We start from the raw sequence: 16,542 nt of genomic DNA on the forward strand, positions 1-16,542 counted from the left end.
TTTTTTTAATACTTTCGCTGGATACAATTGGCAGCAATACACTCCGTGCTAATTCGAAAATTATCTGGGTTGAAATTCAGTTGTAAAATTATGTCTTTTCCTAGATAAATTTAGTCGTGAAGATCCATCGATTTCCGTCACGGATATGACGAGTAACGGTACTGCAAGATATCTTTTATTTCGACGAGTGAAAATAGCCGAGTTTCTTAAGTTAATGCAACACTCAGTCAAGTTTGCCCATTAAAAACAACAATATGTCGTCGTCTTCTGATAATTGTTTAACAGCGTCTGCGTCTTTAGTGAGTCACTAAACTCGTGCGTCTACATAATTCAAGAAAATAATAGATCGAAAATAGGTTTTTTCCCATATTTTCATATATCAGTTAGAATACGGCATTCAAATCATGACTATAATTGATTAGACGCTTATACGCTATTTCACTAGCATAACTGCGTTTATATATATACGTCTTGATTCTCGATCATCGATTCTCTGTCTTATATTAGCTAAAATATATTCGCTTTGACCGTATGCCAAGTAGTCCATTGTCTATGTTGTGGGATAAAGCTCACGCGCTTTTTGATATAAAAACGCAGGTGTTAACCGATCAACATAGCTGTTCGCCTCTCAAACTCTTCTAAGCTTCGGCTAAAGTTTTATTCTTAAAATGGCTTGTTTGACTTGTCAGGATGGCTTCAAGGGGTCATGATACTCAAGTCAAGTACGTTTCTGAATTGCTCTCAGGCAAAAACAAGGTGAGAGAAATGAAATTCCTGAAGAAACTTAGTTTCGAAGCTCGAATTCTCCTTACTCGATCTCGACAAATATCTCTTTCCTTGGGTGGACAGGTCGACGGCGGCAGAACTTCGAAAATCGTGCAGCATTCGATAGGCTCTTTCGGAGCGCGGCGGACGTCACTCGTCAACGATGTCTCGCACGGGGGTGCTCCCGTTCGTCAGAGGCATAGATCTCGCTAGAAATGACCTCCAAGTAAGTTTCCAACACAATTGTGATAATCTCAACACTCCAGCAACATCCCCAGATATCCTGGTAAAGTTTGGCCACTATTTCACCACTGGCTCTGCATGGAAACACAAACCGGTGCCGTAGCCTGCCCACCCGTTCAGTGGTTTTAATAACTGTAGCACCCCGGTGTGGTGTGCTGTGTCTTTTTGATATAAAATAAGGGAGATGAGAATGTTCTGGTTAGTTTTCTAAGTGCGACTATTTTCTTGACGTAAAAGAAGTATGGAAAGGTTTAACGGTAGGAATTACTTAAATAGCTCAATTTCGACATTGGTTGGTATACACATAGTTGGAGAAATGTATCATTGGTCTGTGCAGGGCGTCCAAGGCTTGGAGACGACTGAATAGTTACACAAAAAATCGTATCAATTCGCTTATATATTAATAAATAATTATCACGCGTTTTCGGTCATATACAATATATTATGCTTCGGTATGTTTAAATTGCAATCGGTCGCTAAGCTGGGCAGCACAAGTTCCCTGTGATGTGGCAACTACGATCAGCTGCTAGGTGCCGCTCAGATATGTCAAATAGGGAGTTATTCTTTCTAAATGAGCTCCCAATAATTTGTATGATAGTTGAGTCGATAGTGGATTCTTAAAGATGGTATGTATCGAAAATCGGCATTTTTGGTACAACATGTGGTTAGTAATGCTATATTTACCTGCAGATTAGCAAACATAGTGTTCCCGTATTTACCAGCCCTACAGACAGTAAAAGAAACTACGTGAAATAATTAGCGGATAAACTGGCCGTGTTGATGCATATCTAAATCAGAATTTACAAGTCGTGAAATACTTCGAGGGCTGCCGAAAACGACGTGCTCAGTTTTGGCTCTCAGGACGTCGCCGGAACACCCACGCCCGTTTTAATATAAGAATGCTCCGATACAGAACAAAAGTTCTTTTTTTGCATCAGCGTTTCCTGACATAAAAAAAATTGTCTGATTGCCACAAACAAGCCTACATGTATGATGCGGTAGTGATGGTGATCAATGTTATTTGACGTAGAGTATAATAAATTAATAGTAGATTGGAACAAGAAACAGGACTGTCCGCTTTGTAGCAGAAACAGTTGACTAGCAATAATTTTTACGCAGCGTATGTCCACACCAAATTTAGCACAACGAATTAAGAAAATGGCATGCTAGATGGCTTGACGCACGCCTTATTAAAAAGTGAGTAATACACTGATTCGCAAATAAAGCTTTTGTTTTTATGTCGTGCTTCTACTTAAAGCTTTGAACAGATATGCGTTCTAGCCAGATTTAATAGGCTGCCCATAACAGATTAGGTTAACGTAATGCAAATATTCTAAGTCAATATGGAAGGCCGTCAATGGCTATAGTTGTCTATAGTTCTAGGAGATAGGAGACTAGAGTATGCTTTGTAGTGAGTATAAAATATTCTATTTGGAACTTAAATAAAATATAATAATATATAATAATAAGTAAATGTGTCACAAGGTTTGGCGATTTGCTATTGTCTGGAACGTTTCGCGAATTTGTATAGTCTCGAAATACAATTATATTTGCCCCTAAACGGATACTTCTTTAACAACATAATTTTATTGACAAATAAAGCGTACACCTTTCGTATGTATATCAATCTTACCTGTAGATACGGCGTATTTTATAACGTGAATAGCTTTAGTGCAATTATAGGTATATTTATCTGTTTGTACTTATTTAAGGAATCCCAATGGTTATAAGGTTGTGCATATAATATAAATTGTCAAACTGTTCTGCTTCAGGAGGATAATTTTCCACGTAGAGTGGGTGAGATGGTGGGACTCCGATGGCTTCGGCTAAATCGAACACATCTAGATGGATTTCCTGATGAAATGTCGCGGCTGCAGAAGTTGGTGAGTTGTTATACGGAGACTCGGAATGAAAATATATTAACGAGTGTACAGTGTATATATGCAATGAGAGACACAGCGCATAAACAATAAATAAAGCATTTTTTAGATGTTATTATAGGTAGATCCGATCCTCAACGCTATTCTGCATCAAAAAGCACTAAATTCCTAAACTATCTTTTTGTGTTACAGGAGAGTCTCCACCTACAGCGTAATAACTTATCGACAATCTTTGGAGCAATACCCACAATGAAAAATCTACGCTACCTTAACTGTCGGTTTAATAAACTTACGTCTGTTCCTCCAGACCTGGGTCTCATCGAAGAACTCTCAGTCCTGGTATAGCAATTTTTTGCTATTCATGATGTTGTTAAATAATTACTGTATTATATTATACAAAATTATAAAAGTAGTCTCAGATATTGTGTATCTATGCAAAATATTCTGTAGGCGTTTGTTAAAATCTTGCCTATTTTATTATATTTGATGCTTAAATAAGAAATTAAGCAGTAATTGAATTGCTTATATTACTCTCAGGTTTTGCTGTCCTGATTTCACATATATTGATACAATTTGTAGGGTATGAAAAAATGTATGCGTAACGTGAGTGCGGAGATCTAAAAACTCAGTTATGCTAAGGACTGTAAATTCCATGAAGGTGCTGACTTCAGAATGTCCTGTGAATTGGGAACGCTAACTTTGATAGATCAGTTTCAAATTTTCCATATTACTAACGTACGTAGTAGTAGAAAGATAAGTGCTGTAGAAATTGTATGCACAGAACGCGCTAGCAACACAGTTGCGCCATTTTCCTTGAGTAATAATGTTTTTAATCTATTGTTTTTTTTAGGATTTAAGTCATAATGAGCTGCGAGAAGTTCCAGAAAATCTTGAAAAGGCGATCTGCTTAACAGTGCTCAATCTTTCGTATAACCGGATCGAAATAATCCCTCAAAATCTGTTCATTAACCTCGTCGACCTTGTCTACCTTGACCTCAGCGGAAATCAATTAGGTACTCATTGAGAGGCACAGACTCCTCTAATCTAAAGCAAATTGCTTAATAGACACAAACATAATATACCGCAAGATAGACATGACAAAAACAGTTGTTTATAAAGAACTTAGAACGGGATTATCTTTAAATCTATTTTTTTTTTAACAGAAACGTTGCCACCCCAAATAAGACGCCTTGTTTTCCTCGAGTCGCTAATACTGAATGATAATCCTTGCCTGGGACACTATCAACTTAAGCAATTGCACGCGTTGTGCTCTCTACGAACATTACACGTGAGGAATTCCGCGAGGACTCTTACGAATACGCCGTTAGCGTTGGATATGGGGAGCTTATTGTCAGGTAACAAACGATATCTTATTATTTGTTCTATCACAACTAATAAAAGTTAAAAAGCATTCAGAAAGTTAGAAAATTAAATTACTAACTGAATGGGGAAAAATAAAATTTGTGCCACTTCCATACTTTCGATATAAGTACAGTTCAAAGCGTAACCTCACTGGTAATGGGAGCTTAGTCAGCGTCAAATGTCCAATATATTATGGAAAGAAAATTTAACGTATATTTCTCGATTTTTAGTATAACAAACGTTTAAAAAAATTTAATTGGCTAATGACCTCTTCCAGCAGCTTGAAACGGACTGTGTCCACATCGTTTACGACTGTGTTTCCCTGAGTTTAGTAAGTAAACACATTACCCTTAAATCATTCCGAAGGCCCTCGATGTCTAAAATAGAGGTGCTAATATGCTTATCGATTTCAGACATCGACTTTTCATCGAATAATCTCCCTCGTGTACCTGACATGCTATATGCTCTCAAGACGCTCCGTCGGCTCAATCTAAGTGATAATAACCTGGTTGAGCTCTCGCAGGAAATTGGAGGTGAGCTAAATGATTAACATGTTAATTTTGTAGAACGTAGCTTGCTTAATTCTCTACGTTCTAATTTGACGACTACCTTTGCAGATTCATGGAAAGCATTGGAAACACTCAACTTGTCTCGAAATAAGCTTCGAGCTCTTCCGGTAAGTTAGGGTTTCCACATTATTTTTGGCTTACTTTTCTTAACATCGTTACCAATATTGATGATTTCTGAAGCAATATTTTGCATATATAGAATCTGCTGACAATATGTTAGTTCATTCTTTTTCTTCACTTTTAACAATTTCAGAATTCGTTGTGCAAATGCAGTCAGCTTCGGCGTCTGTACATCAACGATAACATGATCGATTTTGATGGAATTCCTTCCGGCATCGGGAAGCTACACAATCTGGAGGTGTTCCAAGCAGCCAACAACAATCTTGAAATGATTCCGGAAGGTGTCGTTAGGTACGAGTACACATAACCGATCAACAGCTAGTAGTTGTTTTTGTCAGTGTCTTCTGTACTTCTGATGGAAACTGGTCTGAGGCCGCCGCATGTAGTTGAACTGTTATTAAAAAAAAGAAAGAGAAAAAACTGCCGCGTCAAAGGTATTATGGAAGAATGGTTGGCTTTTACTGCAGAACTTGAATACGGAGCATACCCCACAGACGAATAAGAATATGCTTTTTTTACCATTTTGTTTGTTACCAAAATACCATTCCTGTTCATTTTGTACTAAAAAATTGTAGTATACCTAGTCACGTCTAGTATAGAAATTGCGTAGCATAGACGTTATTATAAGTGAAAGAAATTGGGTGACTTTTGGGTCAAATAGTTTAAGAAATGTTAGGTTAATTTTTCTGGCATATCGCGTGAGAGCTAAACAATTCCAATTAATGGGTCTATTATTGTAGCCTGTTGCGAACGGCGACCAATCTCGATGATAACCTACGACCAACTGAGCTAATCTGTTCTATTGTTTACTCAACGTACCTGTGCCGAAAGTAATGTATATATATGCTGAATACTATTGTATATATATTTAAATGTACCAGCTTAGTCCGCAGTTAGCTTTGTTAGTCTAGTTCCCTTAGTGGTCTTATATGTACTTCGATAATTTACTGTAAGTGATGGTCCTTGTATTGCGTGGCGCAACATGATGCCACCCCATTGGGCCTTAACAGGGCTTTTTCTATGTATTCTATTAATGAGTAATACTTTCATTAGATGTGGTCGGCTGAAGAAGTTGGTTCTATCGCACAACCGCTTGATTACGGTTCCGGAAGCGATCCACTTACTGACAGACCTCGAGGTTCTCGATCTTTCGGCTAATCCCGATCTCACAATTCCACCTCGACCTCAGCAGATTCAAAGTGGTTCGGCCGAGTTCTACAACATCGATTTTTCATTGCAAACGCAGATGAGGCTAGCAGGCGCGCAAATACCAGCTCAACTTCCCGCTCCAGGTAACGTGTAACATAGAAATATACGTGCAGCTTGTATTGGTAGCTTGTATATGCTAAATGTATTCGTCTATATAATTTAATTTTAAGCTGCAACTAGCTTTACCGAGAAATGAATTCGAGGCCATGAGAAATGTAGAGTTTTTTTTTATTGTGTTGGTACTACACTTGGTATTCAAAAATAGCAACACCTCATTGACGGAATATGTTCTTTAAGTCACGCTTTACAAACCATTTATTATTGTGGTAGTTTGAAATATCCATCTATAGATTCCCAATATTTAGGTCGAAAGTAGTAAAGAGGTCTCTAGAAAGTGGACCGCCTTCAACAATCAAAATACAAAGCAATTACAATGCAAAGTAACAGACAATTAATCTACCTAGTCCATTAAAGTCTTAATAATTGCCTTCCTTTAAAGAAGGCAACCTTATTTAGTGATTAATGGTTGAGCCCTTAATCGTCTACAGTTTTTCCTCGACTGCTAAGTACCTAGGGGGAAAGATGGAGACAAGAACTGAAGTTTTAGAAAACAGCTCGGCTTCGTTACAGGTACTACCTCTTTGACGTGTCATATGGTTTGGATATGCACTACATAAAACTTCATTTGATACAATGTCTCAAAGAATTTAATTGTCGTCATCAATAGGTAGCTGCTGATAGTGCAGTCATTTTTGTGCTTTCGTAAATCGTGTTTCTGTCTGTATGTGTGTGACAACTTATTTTGAATCAACAATGCATGCAGCTGCAACGAAAGATCCAATTGCAAGGAAGATACGCCTCCGACGACGTCGCTGTGGCGATGATGAAAAAGATGACCAAGCGAAGGTTCTCAAGGGTATGAAGGATCTTGCCAAAAGCAAAGAGGCCAATGGATACTTGCCCGATACTCCGGAGTCTCTTAAGTAAGCTACTATCTATAGGCGATCTAAATTCGAAAGTGTATTATGCTGAAGTCAAATGATGTGAAGAATTAAATTATATTAAAAATAATATCTTTAGCAACGCATCGTGGAAATCAAATTATTTAACGTATCTGGAATTGCACGAAAACTGCCAGTATTTTATTTGCATATATTGTGAAAACAAGAATGCGCTTGTGTCTATGCATGCTGCTGAGATGTGTTTCAAAATGCACAAAATTCGGGGAATTGAGATTTTAGATTGCAATAATAGGACAAAGGTACCTATTTATTGTACCATTAGTATAATATAAATTATTATTATTAGTTCACAGATACTAATACTTGTTTACTAGAAATTCCTATAATAATTATTGTTCCCTATGTAAAAAAAGACCCAAAAGCTGGGAAGATGCTCTGGAAAAGCCAGCTATCGACTATAGTGAATTGTTCGAAGAAGATATCGGCCAAATGCCTGGTGTGTTTGTTTGGGAAATCGACAATCTTCTACCAGTACAACTTGATGATATTTTCGTGGGAAAATTCTTCGAAGGCGATTGCTACATCGTTATGCATACCTACCTCGATGAAACGCACAATTTGGCCTGGAAAATTCATTACTGGATCGGTAATGGATGCACTGTACGTATCTAACTTATCTTATGAAGCTATGTTAAGATGTTATTATTTATACAGCTATACAATATATATTGCATTAAATCAATCGACGTTGCATCTACCTGTCCTGTTGCATCTAACTTAATGCGAACTTAATATGAAACTAAGTTAAAAAAAATAGTATAGGTTTAAATACAGAATAAGATTAGTGAAAAGCATACATCTGTTTGTTACATTAAAATGAAGAAAATCATTTTTTGTTCGGTGCTAAAAGCTTCATTCAATGAAGTTTTCTTTCTTTCGTGTATAGTAATGGCGATATGCATTTACAGCATTCAGGGTATTTTTTTGGCAGATGGCTACCACGACATTTGTGACAATCGTTATTGACAATACATGAGTTTATGTGTATATGTTACATTCCATGTTATGAGCGCAGTTGGACAAGAAAGCTTGTTCGGCTATCCACGCAGTGAATTTGCGCAATTTCCTAGGAGCGCGTTGTCGAACTGTTCGCAACGAACAGGGAGACGAATCAGAAGAATTTCTCGGCTTCTTTCCTGACGGAATTGACTACATGCCAGGAGGTAGAACCCAGTCCGGTCTTTACACTGTCGAAGAAATCGTAAGTATAACCGAGTTTCAATCATCCCATTGTTAATACACTTAGTTGATGAAAATACTTGATTTGATATACTTTGTTACTTCTTGACTAGGTTCGTCACTCACTATCGCGATCGTTCTTCGTTTGGTGTACGTATCTAACCAGGTCTTACAGGAATTAATCGATCACGTGATACATTAATGGAATTTATTACAATCTATATCACAGGAATACACAACACGGCTATATAGAATATCGGCCACTCACGTAATGGTGCACGTTGAGAATGTGGCACCAGGAGTCTCAAGTCTCGACGCAAGCTACGTATTCGTGTTGGATGCTGGTTTGAAGATTTTCGTGTGGAGCGGCAGGAATTCTCGTTGTACTGTCACCCAGAAAGGACGCTTGCTTGCTGAGAAGATAAACAAAATTGAGCGAAAAGATGGCGCTGAGATATTTGAGCTTGTACAAGGGAAAGAGACTCCGGGATTTTGGGCGGCTCTTGGAGTTGATGAGGAAGATGAACAGAAAAGGATAGTAATTCCAAAAAATCAACTTCTTCAAAACTGGAAACCGCAGGAACCCCGTCTTTATCAAATATACCTTGGCTTAGGCTATCTGGAAATGCCTCAAGTAGAACTTAAAAATGGAAAATTGACTAAAGAGCTACTAGAAACAAGGAATGTGTACATTTTAGACTGTCACACAGATATGTACGTTTGGTATGGGAAGAAATCAACTCGACTAGTTAAATCGGCTGCCATGAAGTTGGGACAGGAGCTGCTGGCTATGATGCCACGGCCAGAGTTCGTTACCCTTGTGCGAACGTTGGAAGGGTAAGTGCGCAGCTTACATTACCTTGTCAACAATGTTTCTGTGCGTTTATTTCAACAGTAAAGTCATTTTATATTATAGCAACTAAATGCTTCCGCGCGTTTAGTACTTCGCCTTGCATAACCTTAGTATTTCTGAGTTTTCCTTATCGTTCATGCAGAGCATTTTTAGAGACATTGAATATGCGCTAAATTTTAATTACTGTCTTGTAATAGATGAGCGGCTGCGGTCAGAGCGAGTCAAATTAAGCTAGCAATGTGTGACTGAAATGTCTCAATTTACAGGAGCGAGCCAATGGTGTTCAAATCAAAGTTTGTCGGATGGGATGATGTTATTGCTGTTGATTTTACAAGAACTGCAACATCGGTAGCTCGAACCGGAGCCGACCTAGAAAAATGGATGAAAACTCAAGAAACAAAAGTGGACCTTGCCGTTCTGTTTAGTCCGCGTCAGACACCGTTGAACGCAGAGGAAGGGGATAAGTTTATGTTGGCCGTCAACGATGATCTCGATATGATGGAAAGTTTCGTTCTGGAAGGAAAGAAATTCGTAAAGCTGCCTGAGGACGAAATCGGTCATTTCTATTCTCAGGACTGCTATGTGTTCATGTGCCGTTACTGGGTACCTAGTGAGTCGGATAATGATGCTGCCACCGGCTCGGACGCTACCAGTCAAGTCGAAGGGAATGAAGACGAAGACCCCGAAGAAGACTTCAAGTGTGTTGTCTACTTCTGGCAAGGCCGGGACGCCTCGAACATGGGATGGTTGACTTTTACATTTTCGCTGCAACAACGTTTCGAACAACTTTTTGGGGATAAATTGGAGGTACAACGAACGTACCAACAGCAGGAGAGCGATCGCTTCCTGGCTCATTTCCGGAAAAAATTTGTCATTCATACCGGAAGCAGACGTGCTCCGAAAATTCCACGGACCGAACTCTACCATATACGGGCCAATGGATCGCCAGTTTGTACACGAACGATTCAAATTGAGGCAGATTCTGCCAACCTGAACTCTGCCTTCTGCTACATTTTAAAGGTACCATTCAACAATGAAGATTCAGGAGTCCTGTACTTATGGATTGGAGAAGCGGCGAACGCTGATTATGTGGATGTAGCCAATGAAGTTGCAACGATGCTATGCGATGCTGACAAATACAGCATTACACCGTTGAATGAAGGGGAAGAACCAGAGAACTTCTTCTGGGTCGCTCTTGGTGGTAAAAAGGAATATGACCGAGTAAGTAATTGAACACTTTCTACTTAGTATTTGTGTAATTAATATATATCATTCCCAAGATATCAATTTGCAATACGTTTATGAAAAAAAAAAGAGTTCTGAAAACCCGATATGAAATTGTTGTAAGTGTCCGTACTTTAATAACTTTCAGGATGCAAAATATATGGACCATCTACGTTTATTCCGCTGTTCGAATGATAAGGGTTATTTCGCAGTTAGTGAGAAATGTATCGACTTCTGTCAGGACGACCTTGCTGATGATGATATCATGATACTTGACGAAGGAGAGAATGTCTTTATTTGGGTCGGATCCAAGTGCTCCGAAGTCGAGATCAAACTGGCCTTAAAGAGTGCCCAGGTATATTTCACAATATATTTATTAAATATATAGTAGTTAAACTCGGCCAAAAGTTTGAGCAATGATATATGAATTTTTTTAATTCGACACAAAATGTGCATGCTTAAAGAGAGGTCAGATATGGATCAGCCGCCACCCCAGAGTGCAGCATCTAGCAGTGCTCGTAACAGATTTAACACCAGAATTGGCTCTTACAGGTCTATGTACAAAGTATTCGTGCCAAGAATCCCGAGCAGCCACGAAAATTAAAACTCACTATGAAAGGAAAGGAAACTCATCGCTTCAAGAAGTGCTTCCACGGATGGGGGAAATTCAAACAGGTTGCAGATTGGAGTGGATGAGGGCTTGGACTTTTTTAACACTTGTGCTGAATCTAACATGTGTGCGAATATTTTTAGGGACCCTGTTCTTTGTAGTAGTGGAGAGTCAACTAAATGGTATAGCTTGTTCGTTGAGCACCACCGTCGTTCAGCACCATCTATACATGAACTCTTATAATCTGATATTAAATTAATCAGAAGAAATACACCAGCGGGAATAAAATACGTTTTGAATGTCATTCTACAATATTGTGCAATGAGAGTTGAACTTGAAACTAAAATCAGCGACAGAAGTGCAATAATGTGTCGTTGGCTGAGTTTCGTGCCATTTAGCTTTATTACCAACTTTATTATTATTTTTCTTGCTTACCTATGGGATGCACGGTATAATGTAAAACGTTTAGTGAAACAAAATCATTCATTTTCCGCGGGTCAGCGTAATGGAAAGGGTGCGAAAACTGAAAATATAATGAATGTGCATGTACAAATAACCTAGATTTTATTTATTTGTACAATAAAGAATTGAATACCTAACAAAAATATGTGAACGAAAAACGCGACAAGAGTCAAAAGTAATAAAAATAAAACAAGCTGTATTTTAATACGACTATTCTGACATGGTTTCAGTCCAATTTAGCTGCCTGTTAAAAATTTTACTACAAATAGCATGTTAAATAGAAAGCCTTGCATCATATACAGACTTGTCTACTTGCCTCTTGAATATTTTGCTTTTGTACTGAGATTTTATCCATCTCTGGAATTTTTATAAATTAATGCGATTTCCTTAGTAAGTTGATAATTTTTATTAAATTATGCGATGCTTTTACGATAGCCTTTTGCAGAGATTGAATGATTTGTTGCTTTGATATGGATCAATTAGCAGATGACTTATTCTACTAGAATCATTCAGTTTACCTAATTAGCATATAGTGGGCTGATTATGCAAAATTCGCGACGTGGTTTTACAACTAAATAGAAAAAGCAGTAGACCGGCTTTGAGTACTAAAAGTTCCAATTTAAATCTACAAGGTACAAAAAAATCTGAATAGTTTAAAAAAAAATACAAAAATTTTTTTTCAAACTGTTTAAAATCGATAATTTGAACGCTTAAAATTCTAGCTGGAGAGTTAAGCTTTTACTTGTTTTTTATAGGTGGTCAAAAGGTTGATATCTTTTCATTTTTGTAAGCTTTTTTTACTTATTTTATGAAACATTTACTCCTACTTAAAGCTGACGCGTTAAAACATGCCTAACACGATTTCTAAACGGTATTTATTCATTGCATTTACTGCCTTCTACTCACAACATGAATGCAAAACAATATAGATATTTCTTTATGCATTTTTGAACCCGCAAACTTTTAGCTTTTATTTCGTGTAACCGTAGCTTTTATTTCAACATCCGTCATTGTATTTTCATGAGGATAATCTTAGATAAACTTGACACTTGATACTGCGACATCTTAATTAATAACGAAAAAACGAATTTATGAGTGGAACAGATTATAAGCAAGGTACTTTTTGGTGACGTTTTCTACCATGCCGTCATTGTGGACACGAATTTCATCCTTGATCTTCATCAAAAGATTAGCGATTTCACCCTGAAATAATTTTATAATTGTAAGATCCATCTAAAAGGCATGCTTTGTTCCATTGGCTTTGATTGCTCAGGAGATAATTGGTTAGCGTATATATATATATATAGAAATTTCTATATCTACAGCACATACACTTTCACGTAATTACTAATTTTATATACATAAAGAGTTTAATTACTTTACTTGTCGAATGACCTATTATCGAACATGGTCCAGTATTTTCAATATTACCTTAGTGGTCTAGCAGGGCCGATGCATTAGAAAATAGTAATTCGGAGATAACATTTCTGCACTTTTTTAGTGAATAGAAGATGCCAGATTTTTTGTTCTTGTCACAGTAAGTTAACTATTTATACATGCGCTGCTGTTGTTCACAACGTTCTCTTATCTTCCTACCAAATGATATATGGGGTCTCGCTAGAAAGTAGGTTTTGTTTTGAAGAAGTTTTGTAACCACGTTTTGAGTTGGTAAGACGACGGAAATGACTGCCAAACAGGAAGGTAAAAATCCTTAGACGCAAGGCTTGGAGAGTGTATCGGGTGCAACAAAACTGCCTAATTGAAGTCTAAGCGGGCAGCTTGGAGGATGCTTGCATGCGTGGTCTCGCGTTTTTATAAAGCAGGATAACCTAATCTCGTTTCGTAGGTCCCGTCTCTTGAATGGTTTAAATAACTCAGCGCAACTGTGTCAAATAAAAATGCCAATCAATTGTCTGGTTCGTAGGAAATAATTTCCAATGAATCAAGCCTCTGGTATCCTAACTCTTTTTGGACGAAAAATGTGGCTGGACGCTAAGTCTTAGCTTCTCTTTCAAGACCCCCACTCCGATCTCTGGTTCATGTTGACGTATATACACCATACCTGGAAAACTACTCTTGAGCAGTTCCTTTAGTTATAGCGTCGTGACCTCAGACAAGGTAAAACGTATCGGACTGTTTCAGCAGCATTTTGGCCTCGACGACACGCATGGTACAGAACATCCATGTCTAAAGAATTTTTTCGAGTTGACATGACACAACAAAATAGCGTCATAACACGCTGATACAACAAGCAGAACGCTTTTGAATAGTATATTAAAAATAATTTTTTTAGCATGAGAACTTTCTTTTCAGCTTAATATATGAAATTCTACGGGTATCTACGTTTACTTGTGTCCTTAATTGTGTTTAATTCATTATTATAAATACGTCGGCCTTTTCAGGATTTCTTATCTAAGGCTAGCGGTGGCTGATCGAAAACAATAGAAAGGACGGAGTAAGTTACGCTACTGAATACTGGCCGTCAACAAAACGGTGACAGAAAAAGTTCTGCTTTTTTTCCCTTACACGTAGTTTTAAAGTTCGTAATGCTTGGAAACAAAGCGAAACAACAACCGATGAAGAATAAGCTTGGCAACTACTTACAATCATCGATCTCTAAATAAGTGTGGACGCGTTAAACGCGCACAACTGTAACCTGTTTAAGGAGTATGGAGTTCCAAGTATAAACAATCGGACACGAACAGCAAACTCCTTAATTAATTTTGAATGTCGAATTACCTTGTTAGAAAATGTCGAAATAACAATGTTCACAAGAGTGACTAGCGCGACGAGTAGCATTATCACGTTATTGATAAAGCGTTGTCTCCTTTGTGAATAACGACCGTTATCGAAAAAGCCCATCATAAAAAAGAGGAGGGCCATTACCGCCTGTGTGCAGACAATTTTTAAGAAGCGCTAAGTAAGATATATAAAAAGGAACTTCTTTTATTAAAAAAGGAAAATCAACTGAGTTTTTAAGCACTCAATTTTTTTTCGCTAATTATTACTTTATTATTATTTTCAAACTGCTGTTGAAGCCAGTTATTAATCTTATTCTTTGCATTCGTGCAGTATGACAAAATACGTACACTTAAACAATAGAAAAGACTCACTTGTAATGTTAGAGAAACTGCTAGCATCACAATAACGAACTTGAATCTGGTGTCGGTGATTAGATATTCGCTCTCTATTGCAAACTTAAGCTGTTCACAGTTGGTAGTGAAAAGCGCGATGTCAAGAAATCCACCGGCAATCATCATTCGTCTGGATGCAAAAGATATCTTATTAAGTTCTTCTTGGGTGGCTCCCCACCGGGGGTAATTTTTTTTTTGAAGGCGCTGTAATCAAATAAACGACACTTCTAGAGCTCACCAGAATTCAGATTATAGCACCCCACAAAAATCAACCTAATTATAATACTAAGAGAATGTGAATTAACGACGTTTAGCTATACTGTAGCAAAATTTTGCTCTTATACATACCGCGTAAATATAATTGAAAATGTTACAACATAACATTAAGGAAATAATTTACGTAATCAACCCTTTCACAACCCAAACGACGGAAGTCATTTACTGAAGCCCTTGGAGTCAGTTCTAAAAGATGCATTGACAATACTGAGTTCTAGCTTATTCCAAAAACGTGATATGCGCTGTCATCGTACGTTCCTGACCTTTAGAAACCTCACTCTATCATCAAACTTTATAACCTATGGGAAAACCAATATTGTTGGCACTATTCGAAGTGTATCCGCATGGTAACAAACATAGCAACGCCATAGCAATTCAACAACAGTTACTGATGCTAGTTCACAACACAGCATTTTTCTCAGACGTAGTCTCATTAATAGACATATTCCTCGAAGTGCAACAAGCGTTTCATTAACGATGTGAGCTGCTTCAAAAATACAGGTATAGAAGAGTTTCCCACAGCAGTGAATATATATCGCCGAGTGAAAGTAACATATCCAATCAGAATCAGCAATTCACGTATGTATCTCGTATAGGAACCTGTTATGCACATTATAGGATAAATAATATTCTTGAGAGATTAACCTAGCTTTGTTTTTTTTTTTAAATATTTGACAACATTGTTGAAATTCAGTGTTTTACAATTCTATGGTTATATCAGAATAACTATACTGACATATTAGAACTGTCTTTTGTTAGAGACACGATAGATTACCTCATGCAAAACGTCATCCTCAGCATCGCTCGTTAGACCCATATTAGGAGCCACTCCAATGGAAGCAAATTCCTGTTCTGTAACTATTTCTTTAACCAATTAATATGTGTTTATACGTAGATGTATGGCTTAAGATCAGAATAGAATCAATGAAATTCTATTCCAGCATCTCGATAAAGACAACCAAATAATGTACTCTTTAATATCGAATTAACAAGCAAGATCCATGTTATCGCTTATGTCGTCATTATTACCATGGTCATTGAGATGTTGTAAAGTATCTTAAAGAAAAATTATTTGAGCTCCGTAAGGTACAACAAGAACTGATACCTAGCAAATGGGTCGACGTGTGGCACCTACCAGTAGGTTTTGAATACGTTGCGACAGACATTTTTACACATTATACATTTGTCTTGATGCCGTACTCTCTTGCCGAACACTAAGTATTATTAATTGCTGGTTGTCTGTTTAGACCCCAGTTGTTGATTACGTAGTATTTCCTGTTTTGCAACCTCATTGGTCGCTTACTCTATAATCCTTGCTTATCGTATCGTGAAAGAGTGAAAGCGGCAGGTGATGAAATATGTTATTTTGTTGATAATGTCATAATGCTTTTATTTAAACCCATTATTAATTCATTAAAGGCGTTTATTTATTTATTCCGATAAATATTCAATCGTTTCATGGCAACATGTTCCTTTTAAAGTGTTTTGATTGCAAATATGGACGACAAGGCTGGAAGGAAATTTAGCCTAGTTATTTACGATTTTAGTACGGACACAAAATGAAAAACGGCAAGTTCGAACATTATTTTTAGGAGTTCCAAACAAGGTGTAGTTATTAATCTCAGATGTCCCGG

At 37.4% G+C, this 16,542-nt stretch overlaps 2 protein-coding genes across 7 annotated transcripts; one reads left to right on the forward strand and one right to left on the reverse strand.

The window, feature by feature from the left end:
* Positions 1-849: 849 nt before the first annotated feature.
* fliI (FLII actin remodeling protein) lies at positions 850-11,708 on the forward strand. 2 transcript variants are annotated; one of them, XM_022801645.2, is made up of 16 exons: positions 850-991; positions 2,781-2,891; positions 3,081-3,227; positions 3,739-3,901; positions 4,052-4,243; positions 4,664-4,783; positions 4,868-4,926; positions 5,073-5,230; positions 5,993-6,231; positions 6,972-7,131; positions 7,524-7,770; positions 8,186-8,371; positions 8,579-9,186; positions 9,469-10,423; positions 10,575-10,781; positions 10,979-11,708. In XM_022801645.2, exons 1-16 carry the CDS (start codon positions 929-931, stop codon positions 11,120-11,122), a joined length of 3,759 nt encoding a protein of 1,252 aa, XP_022657380.1. In that variant the 5' UTR covers positions 850-928; the 3' UTR covers positions 11,123-11,708. The 2 variants fall into 2 exon arrangements, with proteins under 2 accessions (XP_022657380.1, XP_086842248.1); XM_086986122.1 differs by lacking the exon at positions 850-991 and adding an exon at positions 2,186-2,205.
* Positions 11,709-12,430: 722 nt separating this feature from the next.
* LOC111249373 (uncharacterized) lies at positions 12,431-16,191 on the reverse strand. Of its 5 annotated transcripts, XM_086986130.1 has the most exons (6): positions 16,044-16,168; positions 15,684-15,772; positions 14,612-14,836; positions 14,238-14,387; positions 13,561-13,685; positions 12,431-12,701 (listed from the first exon to the last, which is right to left on the reverse strand). In XM_086986130.1, exons 1-5 carry the CDS (start codon positions 16,072-16,074, stop codon positions 13,608-13,610), a joined length of 573 nt encoding a protein of 190 aa, XP_086842256.1. In that variant the 5' UTR covers positions 16,075-16,168; the 3' UTR covers positions 12,431-12,701; positions 13,561-13,607. The 5 variants fall into 5 exon arrangements, with proteins under 5 accessions (XP_086842256.1, XP_022658898.1, XP_086842255.1 ...); XM_022803163.2 differs by lacking the exon at positions 13,561-13,685 and having other exon boundaries at positions 15,684-15,766; positions 16,044-16,191; XM_086986129.1 differs by lacking the exon at positions 13,561-13,685 and having other exon boundaries at positions 15,684-15,760; positions 16,044-16,172.
* Positions 16,192-16,542: the final 351 nt, after the last annotated feature.

The sequence above is a fragment of the Varroa destructor genome, unplaced genomic scaffold (assembly GCF_002443255.2).
Source record: "Varroa destructor unplaced genomic scaffold, Vdes_3.0 BEIS01000004.1, whole genome shotgun sequence".
Classification (NCBI taxonomy): domain Eukaryota; kingdom Metazoa; phylum Arthropoda; class Arachnida; order Mesostigmata; family Varroidae; genus Varroa; species Varroa destructor.

Bases quoted from the DNA above. Each gene is read 5' to 3' on its own strand.
- LOC111249373 (XM_086986128.1), bottom strand. From the start codon at position 16,074: ATGTCTGTCGCAACGTATTCAAAACCTACTG. The intron at 15,773-16,043 runs GTAGGTGCCACA...AATTGGTTAAAG, and splicing joins AACGTATTCAAAACCTACTG to AAATAGTTACAGAACAGGAA. The intron at 14,388-14,611 runs GTGAGTCTTTTC...GTCTGCACACAG, and splicing joins CAGTTTCTCTAACATTACAA to GCGGTAATGGCCCTCCTCTT.
- fliI (XM_022801645.2), top strand. From the start codon at position 929: ATGTCTCGCACGGGGGTGCTCCCGTTCGTCAGAGGCATAGATCTCGCT. The intron at 7,132-7,523 runs GTAAGCTACTAT...ATGTAAAAAAAG, and splicing joins GATACTCCGGAGTCTCTTAA to ACCCAAAAGCTGGGAAGATG. The intron at 10,424-10,574 runs GTAAGTAATTGA...AATAACTTTCAG, and splicing joins GTAAAAAGGAATATGACCGA to GATGCAAAATATATGGACCA.